The sequence below is a fragment of the Quercus robur genome, chromosome 11 (assembly GCF_932294415.1).
Source record: "Quercus robur chromosome 11, dhQueRobu3.1, whole genome shotgun sequence".
In the NCBI taxonomy this organism is placed as follows: Eukaryota; Viridiplantae; Streptophyta; class Magnoliopsida; order Fagales; family Fagaceae; genus Quercus; species Quercus robur.
In genome coordinates, this window is record NC_065544.1 from 39,021,957 (window position 1) to 39,040,383 (window position 18,427).

Below are 18,427 nucleotides of genomic sequence, written 5' to 3' on the forward strand. Positions count from 1 at the left end.
GATAATCACAATAACAAACTACAAAATTTGTACTAAAAGTATAGACTTTGACACTTTCAATGACGATAACTATCAAACTGGTAGCAGGAAAAATTAAATTTGAAATCGTAATGGGGATTAAATTATAAGGTTACTATTTCAATCAAATTTAACAAAAGATTGGAATAATAAATAATAAAAAAACAAAAAACAAAAAACAAAAAGTACCTATCAAAATATGATTTTGAATAAAATTTAGCACCAACTTAACAATAAATTAAGGATGATTAACATATAAAATTTAAATAGTAAAGTCATTTTGGAAACATCATATAGCCAAGTTTCAACCAATATAATCAAATCCAACGACACCAACACATATTAGAAAATTCATATAAGGTTAGCACAAAATGTTGCTTAAATAAGCATATCAAAGCACTCTACAAAATAGAAGTTTTAGCAAAGATGTGAAAAAGAATGGCTTATTAAATGGGCAGATAATGTCACCTACTTAGGATTATTAGGCTGCAGCGAATTTGATCAACAGAACATTGTAGAATATAAAACATTGCAGAATAAAGCTAAAAGAAGCAATCTTTTTAAGCAGAATTTCTTAATGTTACGATGTGCTTATGCTCATTATCTTGAGCATATATTAATCGTTCCATTAATAAAATACCACTACTTATCAAACAAAAAAGTAATAATTTTTATGTAATTCTTCAGACTATCTTGTGTGTTTATTATGAACAAAAAAGACGGATTGAAATGGTGAAAATTTCAATTGGGTTTCACACTACAAACAATGATGCATGCTTAAAAGCATAGAAACAAACACAACATACACACTCATATTAGACATGTATTGTGCATATTTTGAAAGAAGAATTTTATCAAACAGCTGAACTACATTCAACTGAGAAGCAAACCTTTTATAGTCATATAAAATTTAAGTAGTCAAGTCATTCTAAAAACATCATATAGCCAAGTTTCAACCAATATAATCAAATTGAATAACACCAATACATATTAGAAATTTCATATAATTCATACACCAAGTTTCAGCCTGTGTGTTTTTTCAAAATAATTGAAAGCCAAAAGGCAGAGAAGCAACTGGGAGGAAAATACCGAAGGCAGGGAAACATGACCAATACCCAAATAGTGGAGAAGATACATGACTGGAGTGGAGACATATAAGGCTAGCGTTTTAGGGTTTGAGAGAGGAGCAGAGTGAAGCGTGACTAAAAGATAGAAGAAAGAAGCAAATGAGAGAGAGGCTGCATGAGAGACTGAGAGTTGGCCTTTTAAAATAAAACGCAAAATAAAAAGAAAAAGAAAATAGTGGTGACGTGGAAAATTGTGGGAGTTTCAGAGGTTTTGGTTTTATATATATATATATATATATGATATTATTATAACCCTTTCCTTTAGGACTACCAGCAAGGAAGCTAATCTTGTACCGTACTGGTCGGTATATACTGTACCAGCCAATATATCGGTACAGAAACACATCAATTTCATATCGGAAAAAATACCAACTGTATTGGCAAAATCTAGTTGTTTCCCTTTGTCTCTCACCTCACTCTCTCGGCTTCTCTGTATCTCGGCCACTCTGTCTCTCGGCTGCTCTATCTCTCACTCTCAGGTAAAATTTTGTCTTAATATTTTCTGTGTGGAATTATATTTCATGTGGAATGGTGATTCAGATGATGTGATAAATAACAAATTGATTAATGTATTCATGAATTGATAGCAAAATTGATTACTGTGTTGATATTTATTGTTGTTTCAGCCATATTATTTTTGTTGTTGGGTTACTGTGTTTCATTATATATATTGTTGTTTCATTCTTGATTTTGGTTAGCTTGAAATATTGGGTTAGTAATTTACAACTTAGTATTATTATTAATAAAAAGGTAAATTAGAATTATTAACAAATAATTGATGGTATATATGTAGTATGAATTATGATTGAAAATCAGTCAAGTGTAGCAACTATCCTAGCTGTAAGATCCAAGGATCCAGCATAAGCTTATGGTCGTTCTGTGCTAGATGCGAGAAATAACACGCAATGTATTTTTTGTTGTAAAATGATGAGGGGGGGAGGAATTACTAGGCTCAAGTATCATTTAGTTGGGATTCCGGGTGATGTTGAAGCATGTAAAAAAGTATCTGAAGATGTAAAATGGCAAATGAAACAGTTGATTGAACATTTAAAGAAAAGTAAACAGAAAAAAAAAATGAATAAAGAAATTGCAAATCTCTATGGTTTAGAGGAGGAGGATGATAAAGGTAATAATGATAATGAGAGAGTGGGTTCAAAGAGTCATTCATCAGTTAGTAATTATAACACCAAAGGGAAAGAAAAAGTTGGAGAAATGTCAAACATTAAATCCTTTTTTGCTCCAAGAACAACTCCTGGTTCTCAACCATCCATAAAATCTTCTTTGGCCTCAAAGTAAATGGTTGAGAGGAAAAGAATGAATTTTGCAAGATGGTGGTACCATGCTAATATACCTTTCTATGCAACTCGCTCTGTTTATTATCAAGAAGCTTTGGATAGTGTAGCATCTATTGGGCTTGGTTTTAAGGGACCTTCTTATCATGACTTGAGGGGGCCTTTATTATAAAAACATGTGGGTGAAATGAATGATTATCTCTTAGATGTGAAAAATGATTGGAAAGTTTATGGGTGTTCAATAATGTCAGATGGGTGGACAAATCAAAAGAAAGCTCCAATCATTATTTTTTTAGTGTATTGTCCAAGAGGTGCCATGTTTCTTAAATCCCTTGATGTGTCAGGCCTAACAAAGGATGCAAATACATTGTTTAAGTTGTTTGATAAAGTTGTTCAAGAAGTTGGGGTTGAGCACATTGTGCAGTTCATTACAGATAATGATGCTTTTTACAAGTCTGCAGGAAAGAAGCCAATGTAGAAATATGGGTCATTGTTTTGGTCTCCTTGTGTAGCTCATTGAATTGATATAATGTTGGAAAATTTTTCAGATAGTAGATATTTTCCTATCATTGATGAAACTATTCAAAAGGCTAAAAAGATTACCAAATTCATATACAACCATGGCAAGGTTTTATCTTTGATGAGAAGCGACTTCACTAATGGTAGAGATTTGATTCGTCCAGCCATCACAAGGTTTGCAACTGAGTTTTTAAGTCTTCAATGCTTGACTAAGTTCAAGGAAAATGTTTACTTGTGATCAATGGGTTGAATCTCAATATGCTAGAGATATCATAGGAAAGGAGGTGGCTGCAATTGTTTTGGAAGATAAAGAGTTTTGGTTATAATGTCAACAAATAATGAAGATTAGTGAGCCTTTGGTTAGAGTACTATGTCATGTAGATGGGGATGAAAAACCAACAATGGGATACTTGTATGAGGCAATGGAGAGAGCAAGGGAGAATATAAAAGCAAGGTTGAAGAATAAATTTTTTGCATATATACCATTTACTAGTGTCATTGATGCTAGGTGGGATAAACAACTCCATAGTCCATTACATGCAGTAGGTTGTTATCTCAACCCTAGAATCTTCTTTAGGCCTTCATTTAAGAAGAAAAAAGATGTTACAAAGGCCTAATTAGTACCTTTACAAGGTTGTATTCTGATCTTGATGAGCAAGACATTCTTAGTTCTCAAATTAAAGCATACAAAAAGTCTTTAGGTGACTTTGGAATGCCTATGGCAATCCGTCAATGTGAAAAACTAAGTCCAGGTATACTATATGTATCTATACATATATACATGTATATATATATATATATATATATTTCATTTGAAATTTTGTTATTTGCTTTGTACTAAATTAATACTTTCTTTTATTTTTGGAAGTTGCTTGGTGGGAGCAATTTGGAAATGACACTCTAGAATTACAAAAGTTTGCAATTCGAGTGCTAAGTCAGTGTTGTAGTGCAACTGGTTGTGAAAGAGTTTGGAGCACATTTAAGTTTGTCCATTCTAAGAGGAGAAATAGGCTTGAGCATAAACGTTTGAATGACTTGGTATATGTTCATAATAATCTATTGTTATGAGAAAGGTATGTTTTTAAATATATTCAATTTTTATTTTGAATGATTAGAAAATGTCACTAATGTATGATATTGATTTTTGTAGGAACATTAGAAGGACAAAGGATTACTTGGATCCTATAAGCCTTGATAATATTGATTTAATGGAGGATTGGGTAGCTGAGGAATATGAACTTGTGTTACTAACTGAGGAAGATGTGAATTGGGCTAGCATTGAAGAACCATTAGCAACAATGACTTTGGACGATGATGATGATGATGATGTTATTGTTCTTAAGATGATGGTGATAATGATGTTGTGTTGACAAATGCTAGTACTCATGTATTTTATGGTCCTGATGTAGATCCTTTTGAAGGATGGGAGTAGATGATCCTATGTAACTTGTGTTAACTTAATTATTTGTATGCAATGAACAATTAAGCTTTTTTTTTTTAGTTGATGCTAAAGTTTGAAACTATGAATAATTTGTTTTGAATTGAGGTAATGTTTTATGGTAAACAAGGATTTTTGAGGTAATGTTTTATGGTAAATAGAGAGTTTGTGTGTGTGTATACATACATAAAATAGTGGTAAACCCGAAACGGTACACTGGTATTGATCGGTACCGAAATATATCATTCCGCTAACCAAACCGAAACAACCTCTGGTACGAGATTGACTCCCTTGACTATTAGTGAGTTTCAAAATTGACAAAAGTTACAATGATAAGTATCTTTCAGCTTTTTGTATGTATGTGTGTGTATTTTATTTTATTTTATTTTTGTGTTGGCTAGTGTCTAATTTATGATATGCGTTACATGTACCTATCTTTACTGGGTTTTTTTTTTTTTTTTTTCTTTTTTGGATCCAAGTGTTGATTTGTTTTATTAGTATTATTTTTGAGAGAGACAAGTGTTAATTTGTGATATGCCTTACATGCAGAGTTATGTAATAATTGTTTCAAGAGTTTCAGTTAGTTTAAGTGATAAAGTCTCTTATAGTCGAATAAGAGGTTTGGATCTGATCTCCACCTATACCAAACACCAAGTTTTGGTCTAATGATAAAGAGCAATCACCTACCTACACCAAACACCAAGTTCTGGTATAATGATAAAGAACAATCACCAAAAGCAGACTTCATAATTTGAAACTATCTCTAAGAAAAAAAATGTTATATATAATTTTTTTTATCTCTTTTTTTTTTTTTGGGTGTAAATATGAAATTTAATGATAATGGTTGATATTAAGAAAATCTTTATTATGATGATTGTATTTGTATATGGAATATATTATTATATTAAAAAATATGATGTACCAAAATTCTAATGGAAGGTTTAAATCATGGTTTTAAAAACCAGATTGGAATTGGCCACTAATCTGTTCTAGTTATGACTAAAAACCGAAAAACACCAAAAAACCAGAAATAATTGAGAATCGGCCGGTTCAACCATAAAACTGAGAACTGGTATGGTTGAACCGGTTATTGACCGGTTGTGTTGAAAACTAAACTACACATTTTTTTCAAAAAGTTGCATTTTTTTTTTCCGTTCAAATCTAGCCTAAAACCCATAAGACTGATGATCCAAAACTGTGGGAAGGAAGAAAAACTCAATGAAAAGAGAGAGGTAAAGAACTAAAGATTAAAATGTGATTCTTGATTTTTTTTTTTTTAAGGTAAATATGAATTACCTTGGCAGCATTAACTTTCTGAAATTTTTTATTTTTCAACAAAAATACTTTGAGACCAAGAGAGTGAGAGTATGAGACTGTAATGTAAGAGACTTCAAAATTAAAACAAAAGAGAAGAATGGCTTTAGCTTTCGGATGGGACAAGTTTGAAAGGAGAAATGAAAGTTTGAAAGAATGGGTAGGTGAATCACTTTTATAGTTTTTGTTTATTTATATATTTTGTCTGACTCGCACCTCCTAGAGCCACGTTACAAGTTCTTAAAAGGAGCAAACTTTTACAAGACAACTCAATAAAGGTAAGGGAAGGGTAAAAAGGAAAAAAAAAATGCCATGTCATGTTAGTACTTAGTATATATATATATATATATATATGTATTAAATGTATAATAATAATAATAATAATAAATATATTATATATTGTTAATTTGATTCTTCACAGTTATAAAATTTTATATATGGGTTGTGGGTTTTGTTATTTTTATTTCCTAAATTTAATACACGAAAACTAAACTAACATTATTTTTAAAATTTTATATATATGTTTAAATTGAATATTCTTAGTTAAAAAACTTAATATATATTTTTAAATTTTTATTTTTTTAAATTATTAATTAAATTATTTATTACGTCATTGATTCGACCATCAGTTGAACCCAGTCCGACAAGAAAACTGGCCGATAACCAGTCCCTTTTTCGGTTCTTTCACCGTACCATCTTTTAAAACCTTGGTTTAAATATAGAATAAAGTTTAAATTCAATTTATATATATATATATATAATCGAAACCTTTAACTTTTTATTGGCCTCTCTAAAGCTTGCCACATTATTATCTTTTTTTTTAAATAAAATTATTTTTGTTTAGTCCAAACTTAACAAGGAGTGAAACTCTATCTCTCTAACAAATCCAACTTAAACTCAAACTCAAAATCATCATTATCATTTTTTTAAAACAAAATTATTTTTGTTTAGTCCAAACTTAACAAGGAGTGAAACTCTATCTCTCTAACAAGTCTAACTTAAACTCAAACTCAAACTCAAACGTTGATAATTTATCTCCAAATTTGCGAGGTTAATCATGAACACTATAAAAGCAGTGCAAACCCCAATATTTTTTTTTAAAGCCGAGTAGAGGTATGAACTATTCTTCTGTTGTTTTCTTCTCTTATACTTTGTTAAAATATATATATTATGGTTTTCCATATTTTTTTTTAAAGTAATTTTCATACATGAACCACCAAACTCTCTTTAGCTATTTTTTACAAGATAAAAAAGCTTGCAATAATTGAAATTTTAGGTTGCTGCTACTGCATCTGTCTTTGCTTCACCTCACGATATAAAAGTATGTTAATTTTTTGGGCAAAAAGCTTATATACGATATATTAAGAGGAGGTATGGCATTTGTGGGAGGACCGAGGACTGAGGAACCCAACCCAAGGATAACTTTGCCTAACCCAAGCAAAGAAAGGCAAGCAAACTCCAAGGACTATGCCCACCCGAGGAGAATTAAAGAGCCAAAGGGCAACTGGCACCCCCAAAAAACCAAGAATAAGGGAATGGATGGCAAATGAATGGTACAAGACGTGCAAGGGTGGAGGAATGAAGTTTCCTGAAGAAGACACCTCCCACCTTCACATTCAATGCTCTGCACCAACCTAACTAGCTGCATTAATGAGGAAATGACCCCTGAACAGTGACTTCACAGCTCACAACTCTTTCTACCACCTCCAAAAGGGTCCTGATAGGATAAGCATCCAAAGAGTTCCCCTTAAACGTATAGATGGAAGGATGAGATGCAAGGAACGGGATTATATAAGGAAAGGAATCCCCTAGAAAGAAAGGATGAACATTTTCCAAGAAAAAAGAAACAAGTGTGAGAATAGAGAATTACCCTGTAAAGAAATATCAACGTTACTTATCAATACAAGATCTATCCTCGAACCTACTCGAGGAAGAGTTTACATTGAATTGTTGGCCTATTCACTCCTATTTGTTACTTAGGTTCTATTAGTCTTAGACTTGTGATTGTCTTAGCATTGCACCTGACTTAGAAGCCCACTCTCTTAAAAATTCATTGTTTGGGCTCGGTTTGAAGATCTAGGCATCACTATTCTAAGTGGGTATGGGCTTTTTTTTTTTTTTGAGTCCTTACAATTGGCATCGTCTATGGAAATCATCTGCAATCTTTCGTATCCAAGCTATGGCTAACCCCAGACAAGAAAACGAGGAATCCGTTGGCTCGTAGTGTGTAGATCACTTTGTTAGCCTGGAGTAGACAAGAGATCGAGAGCATAATCGAACTCTTAGCATCAGGGTGGAAACGGAATATACAGACCACCCTAATAGAAGCCAATCAAGGACTGGAAGTCATGTGTCCCATGAGAAGGAGATGCGAAATCTCAGGTTGGAGATTGATCACCTGCGAAAAAAGTTGCATCGTAGGGCGCATGTTAGATAAGATAAAATGCCTTCATCAAGCTCGGGATTTGATCCAAAAGAAGACTGCACCTACAGATCGAGGTCAAGGACTCCTCCCAGTGAATCCTTCACTACATCTTCACGCTTAGATAAGGTGGAGAGGCAAAGTAGAAGGCGAAGTAAGAGCTCATCCCCTAGGAACATGGGAAATGATGCGATGAATAGAGCTCTATGTCATTTCTCCAAATCCCCCTTCATGCGGAGAATTGATAGGGCTAAGCTTCCCCATCACTTCACCCAACCTACATTTAATATCTATAATGGAAGGACTGACCTTGTGTAGCATGTAAGTCACTTCAATCAAAGAATGGCCATTCACTCGAGAAATGAGGCCTTTATGTGCAAAGTGTTTCCTTCTAGCCTCAAGCCTATTGCCATGAGGTGGTTCGACGGGCTGGAGGAGGGTTCGATAAGCTCTTATGAGGAGTTGACTAGAGTTTTTGGGGCAAGATTTGTGACATGCAGTAGAGTTCCTACCTTTGGATTCCCTACTATCCATGGCGATGAGAGAAGGGGGAACTTTGAAAACCTATTCTGATAGGTATTGGGAAACATTTAATGAAATAGATGGGGATTTCGAGGACATGGCCATAAGAACCTTCAAGGTGGGACTACCCATGAACCATGAACTGAGAATCGTTGACCATGAGGTGGTTCAACGGGTTTGAGAAGGGTTCAATAATCTCTTATGAGGAGTTGACCAGATTTTTTAGGGCAAGATTCGTGACATGCAGCAGAGTTCCCAGGCCTTTGGATTCCCTACTATCCATGGCAATGAGAAAAGGGGAAACTTTGAAAACCTATTCTGATAGGTATTGGAAAACATTTCATGAAATAGATGGGGTTTTCGAGGACATGGCCATAAGAACCTTCAAGGTGGGACTACGTATGAACCACGACTTGAGAAAATCGTTGACCATGAAACCCGCCCGAAGTATGCGCTAGCTCATGGATCATATTGATAAGCATAAGCATGTTGAGGAGGATCAAGTCCAAGGAAAGGGAAAGACCAAAGTCTTCCCCCCAAAGAGGAGAGATCCTCGACCAAACGGGTGCGGCCATAGTCGACCTAGAAGAGATTTTTTTAACCAAACTCCAAGAGCTAATGCCCAGGTGGTCAGCTTGATGTTAAAGGGGATGGTGTATCAAATTCTTGAGAAGATAAAGAATGTGCCTTATTTTAAATGGCCAAATAAGATGGGAAGGGACCCATTCAAGCGCAATCAAAGTCTTTATTGCCAATACCACCAAGATTGGGGACACAACACTAAGGACTGCATAACCTTGTGTGACCATTTGGAGTAATTGGTCAAAGTAGGGAAGTGTAGACACTCAATTTTGCACCCATGATTTAATCAAGGAGAATGACTTGAATGACTATCCATGTACCCAAAAACCATAATTGCATTACATGCATCAATTCATTCGTTGCATATCATAAAAATGATCTTAAGATTCTAACAGTCACAATAGTGTGTCCGGTTTCTAAATTGGACCATCTGATTAAAAGATATCGCATGATTAAGTTTGCACAATCAACATGCATTGTGTCTGGGTAGAGTTGACCACACACGATTAATTTTAATTAATTCTAATTGGTTAAACAATTAAAATTAATTGAATAATTATGTGATTGGTTGATAATTAGTGTCTAAAATAGGGATGCATGCATAGGAATAAAAAGGATGATTGGATAACAATAAAATTGTGGATAATCTGAACATTATTAAGATTTATTTTAGGGTATTTATCTACAAGATAATTGTTCTTAAAAAGCTTGAATTATCCAAAAAAGAGATAAAAATCATAGACTAAGGACGAAAACATGTCTAGGTGCAAGGACCGGATAAAAAAACCCTAGAAGGAGATTTCAAAATGCACTCGAACACGGAAGAACGTTTGGCATCCAAGAGCACAATTCCACAGTTTTGGAGTGTCGAACTGCACTTTAAAAGGGCCAAATTTCCCCCGTTTGGGCTTTGGCCCAACTCCCTTCGGGTGACAATAAGGCACACCCTTTTCGATCTTGTCGCAAAAGGATGAGTCGTGATTCGCATTCTACACTTTGGGGCTATTTTTTTAAAGTTTTCTAGCCTCTATAAATAGAGACTGGATCTCATAATTTAGCACCCTTTTTTTTAACGATCCATGAGGCATACGTTTTGAGACTCTCAAATTGCTGATATTTGCTGATCCTTTCTAATATTTGCTGCTTCAATTAGGGTTTTTAGGTTTTAAAGATAATTGAATAAGTTTCTTTGAACCCTAAAACATCCTCTCAAGAATAAGGAGTGCTCATGCAAGAGGTTGTTTTCAATCACCCTATCCTTTTTTATGCTTCTCTTTATGTTGATGAATGTTTTTTCCATAACATGAATGGTTCATCATTGTTTTGTTTAAAGCATGATTGTTTTTTATGTAATTGTTAAAATCTCTTTCTTAAATGTCAATAATTTGCATGTGAACAATTCTTTTTCTTAATTAAAAACAGATTTGCATCTTTATTAGATGTAGATTTGAATTATTCTTAATCAAAAATAGATCTGCATCTTTATTAGATGCAGTTTGAGTTTTTCTCAATTAAAAAACTGATTTGTATCTTTCTTAGATACATATCTAATTTTTTAACATATGTAGATTTGTGAAATAAAGAAAAAGATTAAACGTGATTATGTTTGTGTCTGTTTTATTTAATTCATGTTACATAAATTTATGTTATGAGTGAAACTCTCTCCATAAAAAATATTTTCCATATTTTTAAAACATATAAAAACAGATCTGGTTTTTTCTATCATAAAAAAATCTTTTTTTTTTTTTTATTTATCATAAAAATAGATTTGATTTTTTTACAAACCAAGACAATGTTTTTAGTTCTTAAAAACAGATATGATATTTTTCAAATTAAAAGACTTTATTTTATATAATAAACACGAATATGATTTTTTATCTCCAAAAATCACTTTTTTCTACATACTGCAAAAGAGATCTAGTATTTTTAACAAACCAAAATCAAATTTCTTTTTAATCACTAAAACAGATCTGAACTTTAAAAAAAAAAAACCAAGAAGAGGATTCATTGATAAATAAATTTATGTGATTTAATTTTTGTTTCACATGTTCAACATATCATTCACAGCATGCATAAAAAAAGGTACATTGGTCACAAGAGTCTAGAAGACCAAACTCTGTCTGGACTGAATGGGTGCCTAACACCTTCCTATTCCGTAATCTAGCCTCCGAATCTAGTTCTTTTGGATAGGTAGATCTAAGCCTTGTCTTTATTTTTATTTTGGGTAGAATGTAACTAGGACAAAAAACCATGTATTTTTGGTAGATTATAACTAGGACCTAAAGCCATGTAATTTCTAATTTTTCAAACATGTATTATTTTATTCAATTAATGAGAATGGAACAATTCAGTCATGTATTTGTATATATTTAGTTTTTTTTTTTTTTTTTTTTTGGAATAAAAAAATAAGTGGCGACTCCACATCACTTACCCAAAAAGAGAGGTGCCCTAAAAAGTACTAAAAAAATCTCTCTTTTTTGAGAGGCAAATTTCGAGGTCTCTCACAGTGGCGACTTCACTAGGAATGTTGAGGGCTAAACTTCGTATTCGACTTAAGTGACCAAATATGTACCCTTGTTTTGCATGGTCTTGCGTGATATAGTTGTTTGTTTGTTTATTTATGATTGTTAAGATGTGTATGGTATTTGTTGTTTGTATAGTTTGTTAAAATCTTTCCTTTACTGTCATATTGTGTGCCATACAAACCACAATGTATGTACCCCTTTTCAACAACTTGTGGTGGTAGTAACCATGGATCACCGGTCTTCATTAGATTTAGGTTCCCAGTGGTGAACTCACTAACTTATAGCCTAAAGTTACTGGATCATTTCCTGTAGACTGTAAAGGACAAACCATGCCGTTCGAACCAAAGTAATGTTCATTACATTACAAGTTGGGAGGTGTAACGTCCTAGCTATGGGAAACAATGAAACAAAAAACCCACCTTATAACATAATGACTTAGAACCTACCCTTAGGTCAGTCCCGGTTAAAATTGCATTGCATGTTATGTGTGTTTGTTTTGGTTGATTGATGGATGTGGATGGGGTCTTAGTTTTGATTAACCCAACCAAGCCTGTCATTAAGGGAGAATCTGGTCAAGATTTGAAGGAACGCTGCAAAAAGAACCTAAGCCTGACACTCAAGCCAGTAGCTCCAGTTCCTAGCCTATCACTCCCATCACAATACTGAAGCCTTCAAGCATAGAAGAGACTCCACCGTTGCAACATCACAACCCCATCTTTGACCTCCAAGACAATTCAAGCCACAAGAAGTTTAAAGCTCCTAGCAGTATGGTGGAAGAGGGAGAACACCCAAACACAAAGGAATCCATGAACACCCAAGAGCTACTCAACACCATGGTAGCTAGTCAGATTCAGGTAAGGGAAGACATGAACCGTATGATGCAACAATTTTAGAATTCAAAGAATAATTAAGTGGAGGACAAGACTAATCATGATCCACCAACCGTAGAGAATGAGAAGAAGATCAACGAGAGGATGAATAAAATGGAGATGATTAGAAGAGCTCGTAAGATGGAGGAACTTATGGACTATGATTCTCTCTCCCTACTCCCTAATGCAAGGTTGCCACCTAAGTTCAAGATGCCAACCCTAGACAAGTTTGATGGGACCGACTGCCCAAAGTCCCATCTGAAGATGTATATAAGGGCTATGCAGCCCTTAGGCGTGACCAAGGAAGTACTTACTCAGATGTTCCAAAACGCACTGACCGGAGCCGCTCTTAGGTGGTTCCTCAACTTAGATGATGCAAGAGCAAAAAGTTGGGAGGACATCTGCCGAGAGTTTCATAAGCAATACAAGTACAATATGAAAGTGAATATCACAAGAAGAGACCTTGAAACTACCAAGCAAGAGCCGAAAGAATCTTTCTCTACTTTCATTACTAAGTGGAGAGCCAAGGTAGCACAGATGATGAGTAGGCCAAGTGAGGAAGAACAGTTAGCCATGGTTGTAAAGAATTTATTACCTATATACCACAAGTATTTGTTTGCACAATATTTACCCAATTTTAAAGCTTTAATTGCTGCTGGGACCCAAATTGAGGATGCTATAAACAATGGTACTATAAAGACTAATGACTTTCCAAGGTTTAGAAAGAATGTAGGATCTAATTCTAAGGCTGCAGAAATTTCCAACATCCATAAAAATGATCCTTATCAATTGATTGCACCCATTGCACCTGTGCAAGTACCATAAGGGCCTAGGCCTAAAAGAGAATTTCATGAGTTGTACATGCCCATGAGCCAAGTATATGACAAGCTAAAAAGCAAAAGGGTTACTGATAGACAACAAGGTGATTGCAGCGTTTACAAGGCCTAGCATCACTAACAATCCCTTACCCAATCACAATTCTAGGAAAGGACCAAAGATTAATTGTTTGATGATTGAAGAAGAAAATAAGGAAGACCCATTTGACTTGATCTATGACCTACTCGAATGCTTCATGATGACATGGGAAGAATTAATGGATAGGACATCTACTACGACCACAGGATATGACATATGGAATGAAATACCAAAACCTAAGAATAACCAAACATCCACAAATGGGGGGGAGATACTTTGAACCTCAATCCAACTCAATACCCATAAACGGGGGGAGACACTTCAAACCCCAAGAATCCAATTCAATACTCACAAATGGGGGAGAGACTTCAAACCCCAAGAGGATAGCCAAACACCTACAAATGGGGGAAGACACTTCAAACCCTAAGACACCAATCCCCATTATCCAACCAAAATTGCCCACATCACAAGGGGGGAGACACTTCAAACCCCCGCATTTAGAGACTGACAACCTAGTGGAAGCCTTGAACAGATCTACCTAACAAACACTTTCCAAAGAAGATGAAGTCCTCAAGCAATTACAGAAGACATAAGCCAACATATCCTTATGGGGTTTACTCATGGCCTCATACAAACACTGACAAAATCTAGTAGACCTTCTCAACCAAATTCAAGTCCCTACAACCACAACCTCCTAGGTTCTAAATGCTATGCTTGGGTCCATAAATAAGGAACTCACCATTTCCTAATCTGACAAGGATCTGACCAAGAAGGGCAAGCACCACAACAACCCATTGCATATCACTGTAGATTCCATGGGGAAAAGGATACTAATGGTTTTGATAGATGATGGAAGTGCTTTAAATGTCTGTCCTTTGAAGACTGCTAGTTGCTTAGGTCTAAGCATTGAAGACTTTGTGCCTATTGATCAACATGTAAGGGCATACGACAACAATAGAAGAGAAGTTTTGGGAACCATAACATTAGAGCTTACCATCAGACTGATGGTCAAGAAGGTGGATTTTCAAGTCCTTAATATAGCTTTATGCTTCAATATGCTCCTTGGGTGACCATGGATCCATGACACAGAAGTCGTACCTTCTTCTCTATATTAAAAGGTTCGATTTCCACATGAAGGGGCTATTGTGACCATATATGGAGACATTTTAACTGTGCCTAAGCCTATTTACAGTATTGATTCTGAGAAAGTGCCGTTGACCTTGGATGGCTTTGAGATTGAAAGGCCTGGCTTTGAAAAGAGAGAAGAAGAAGATAAGAAGATTCCAATGGAATTTGCTCCTTACGGTAACAACAATGTGGTAGCAATGATGAGGAGAATGAACTACCTTTTGGGGATGAATTTGGGGAGAACTGTGAAGAAGCCAACTGTTCAGGGCTCGATGATTCCTACCGCCACACCCCCTTTTGGGCTAGGCTACAAGCACACTGATGATGATTTGTTAGAGATGGAAGTAAGAAAGATGGTTCGAGTCAAAGCCAAAGCAAAAGGACTTCCTTGTCCTCCAGAACCTCTGAAACCCTACACTCCTACATTGAATGGGAAGTTTGTAAAAGCTGGAGAAAGTCAACGTTATTGGGGATTCCTTGAACCGAGATTTGATCCCATAACAAAGACAATGGTGCCCGGTTTGGAGATACTACTTGATTGCAACAATAATGTTCCAGAATTGAAGAAGGAAGATACAACCTAGTTTCCTACTGATTAGGCTGATCACATGGATCTTGATGCCATGACTACACTCCTTGGAAATCATATTTACAACATAGAAGAAGAGGAATATTGGGAGGCCTGCCAGCATACATTGAAGAGCCTGTATGAACTAAGGGCCAATGATGAAGATGAGAAAGAGGGAACAACTCCTAGTGATGATGAAGATGGAAGTGAAGACAAGAGTGATAGTAGTAGTGACAACAACAGTAGTAATAATGGACATGATGATGATGATAGTAGCACCAATAGTGACGACAACAGTAGAAGTTATGATGGCCCGTACAATGGAGGTGATTGGGGTGAACCCCCTAGTGATAGAAAAGATGAAGATGTAGACCTATTCTATAAGGAATATGATAGTGATGTGGACTATTATAATGAAGACATTGAAGACAATACAAAAACTAACAAGTGGAGCGATACTGATAGTGATTAATACAGATTGATAAATTTGTTGGAGAATGCAAGGGAGGAGAATGCACAAGCCAATCAAATGTACCATGATGAATATCCCTATGAGCACCTTTCAGATTGGAGTGACATCACTAATGTTAGTTCAAAGTCTGGCCAAAGGTATGACAAGCATGGAAGAAAGATTCCAGAATTGGGGTCGTATTATGATTCAGAACCAAGTTCACCAACCCTACATACTGAAGAGGAGGATGACATAGATGCCAAGTTGGCTGCTTTAGACCAAAAGCTGATGGTCCATAGTCTCAGAATCATGACACTTGAGAATGCTGAACATAATGAGGAGAGAATGGAAGGAGGCGAGTTAGAGCATCTTCCTCAATCCACTGATGTGAGTAACAGAGGCAAGCACGACCTATTTGATGAATGGATGGATAGCATAGAGTTCCTGGATGCTTTTGTGACCAACAATCCTACAGACATGGAGGTTGAAGAAGAAGCTATGGATTATATGGATATAGATCCCATAGTACTCATGCTGAGGAAAGAAAGAGCTTACTAGAAGCTACCTACCTTTGTGGAAGCCATGATCAAGTTAAAGAACTGGGCATGGGAGGGAGCCGCCTACCCTATGGAGGACTCTGTGAGAAAGATCAAGACCGTTAAGTCAGTCATTTTGCCAAGAAGATCAAGACCGCCAAGCCAGTCACTCCTGCCAAGAACATTGTTTCCATTCCTATTGAGTCTAATTCTGCTAGTGTTTCTATTCTTGTTAAATCTATTTGTGATAATTTTCAAGTTGAGTCTGTAGAGTCTGTTAAAAACTCTTTCCTTTTTAATATGATTTATGATTCTACTTATTTGTTGGCTTTGAATGTTTTTATTTCTAAAATTGGTAAAGAAAATCTTAATAATAAGGAATTAAAACATAAATACCTAGAACCTATAAAAAGAAGAAACCCAACCCATTAACTTGGGAACTGATGATGATCCCAAAATGATACAAGTGGGCAATACCCTAACCACCTCAGAGAAAGATGCATTAGTGGCACTACTGACAGAGTTCAAAGAGGTCTTTGCCTAGTCATATGAAGACATACCTAGGATTGATACAGATATAGTACAACACTGCATTCCAACAGATCCACCATGAAGCCAATCAAGCAGAAGTTGAGAAGAATGAAGCTAGAGTGGACTCTCAAGATCAAGGAAGAAGTAGAGAAATAGTACAATGCTGGATTCCTGAAAGTGGTCAACTATCCAAAATGGTTAGCTAATGTGGTTCCAGTATCAAAGAAGGAAATGAAGGTCAAAATGTGTGCAGATTTTCGAGATCTGAATAAGGCCAATCCAAGAGATGACTTTCCATTGCCTCACATTGACGTTCTGGTCGACAACACAGCAGGTCATGCTTTGCTATCGTTTATGGATGGATTTTCAGGATACAATTAGATTAAGATGGCTCTAGAAGATATGGAGAAGACTTCCTTTATCACACCATGAGGGACATACTGCTACAAGGTCATGCCATTTGGCCTTAAAAATGATGGTGCAACTTAGCAACATGCAACCACTACTTTGCTATATGATTTGATCCACAAGGAAGTAGAAGTTTATGTCGATGATATGATAGTGAAGTCCAAAGACCATGAAGGGAACATACCAGTCTCTAAAAGAATCCAATTCTACAAGTTAAGGTTGAATCCAAAGAAGTGCACTTTTGGTTTAACATCCGAAAAACTGTTAGCGTTTATGGTAAGCTAGAGGGGAATAGAAGTTGATCCTGACAAAATCAAGGAAATTATAGAGATGAAGCCTCCAAGAACTGAAAAGGAGATCCGAGGATTTCTGGGGAGGATACAGTACATCAATAGGTTCATAGCCTAACTCACTATGACATGTGAACCAATCTTTCGACTGTTCAAGAAAGATGTCTCAACAGTGTGGAATGAACAATGCCAAGAAGCTTTTAAGAAGATCAAGAATTATTTGAAGAAACGACCAGTCCCACCAGTTCTTGAAAAGCCATTGTTGTTGTATCTTACTACCACAGATACAGCAATGGGGGCTTTACTTGCTCAATACCTAGAGGACACTAGAAAGGAGAATGCAATTTACTACATCAGCAAGAAGATGTTGCCTTACGAAGAGAAGTATTCACCATTAGAAAAGACACATGTAGCATTTGTATGGCAACCCGTAAAATCAGACATTATATGCTTGCTTACAAGGTTTTGTTGATTGCAAGAATGGATCCTTTGAAGTACTTAATGGAAAAACCTGTGCAAGATGGGAAGACTGCTAAATGGGTTTTGCTTTTTTCATAATTTGATATTAAGTATGTGACTCAGAAATCTGTGAAGGGGAAAGCAATTACCAATCACTTAGCCTATTGTTCACCAAAAAAAGCTGAAGAGATCCAGTGAGAATTTCCGAATGAAGATATCATGGGGATTGAAGTAGAATCATGGAAGATGTATTTTGATGGATTCAAAATAATTCTGGAGAAATATAAAAATTGAGTTTTGCATTTTAGCCAAAGCAATAAAAATGATAAATATTCAAAAGATTACCTTAAAATTCTAGTTTTAATAATATAGGCATTGTACATATATTTGAAAAGAAAGAAAATGCTAAAATTATAAACATATATAATATATTTAAACTTAATTTAATATGTTACATTTATTCCATGGAATGATGGCGTATATATATTTTTTTAATATTCTTGGATATGTTCA

At 35.3% G+C, this 18,427-nt stretch overlaps 2 protein-coding genes across 2 annotated transcripts; both read left to right on the forward strand.

Annotated features, from left to right (window-relative positions):
- Positions 1-12,742: 12,742 nt before the first annotated feature.
- On the forward strand, positions 12,743-13,453 carry LOC126705015 (uncharacterized). The gene has a single exon (XM_050403979.1). The coding sequence runs from the start codon at positions 12,743-12,745 to the stop codon at positions 13,451-13,453; it is 711 nt and encodes a 236-aa protein (XP_050259936.1).
- Positions 13,454-17,579: 4,126 nt separating this feature from the next.
- Positions 17,580-17,927, forward strand: LOC126705016 (uncharacterized). Its single transcript, XM_050403980.1, has one exon. It carries the CDS (start codon positions 17,580-17,582, stop codon positions 17,925-17,927), a length of 348 nt encoding a protein of 115 aa, XP_050259937.1.
- Positions 17,928-18,427: the final 500 nt, after the last annotated feature.

Bases quoted from the DNA above. Each gene is read 5' to 3' on its own strand.
- LOC126705015 (XM_050403979.1), top strand. From the start codon at position 12,743: ATGGAGATGATTAGAAGAGCTCGTAAGATGGAGGAACTTATGGACTAT.
- LOC126705016 (XM_050403980.1), top strand. From the start codon at position 17,580: ATGACATGTGAACCAATCTTTCGACTGTTCAAGAAAGATGTCTCAACA.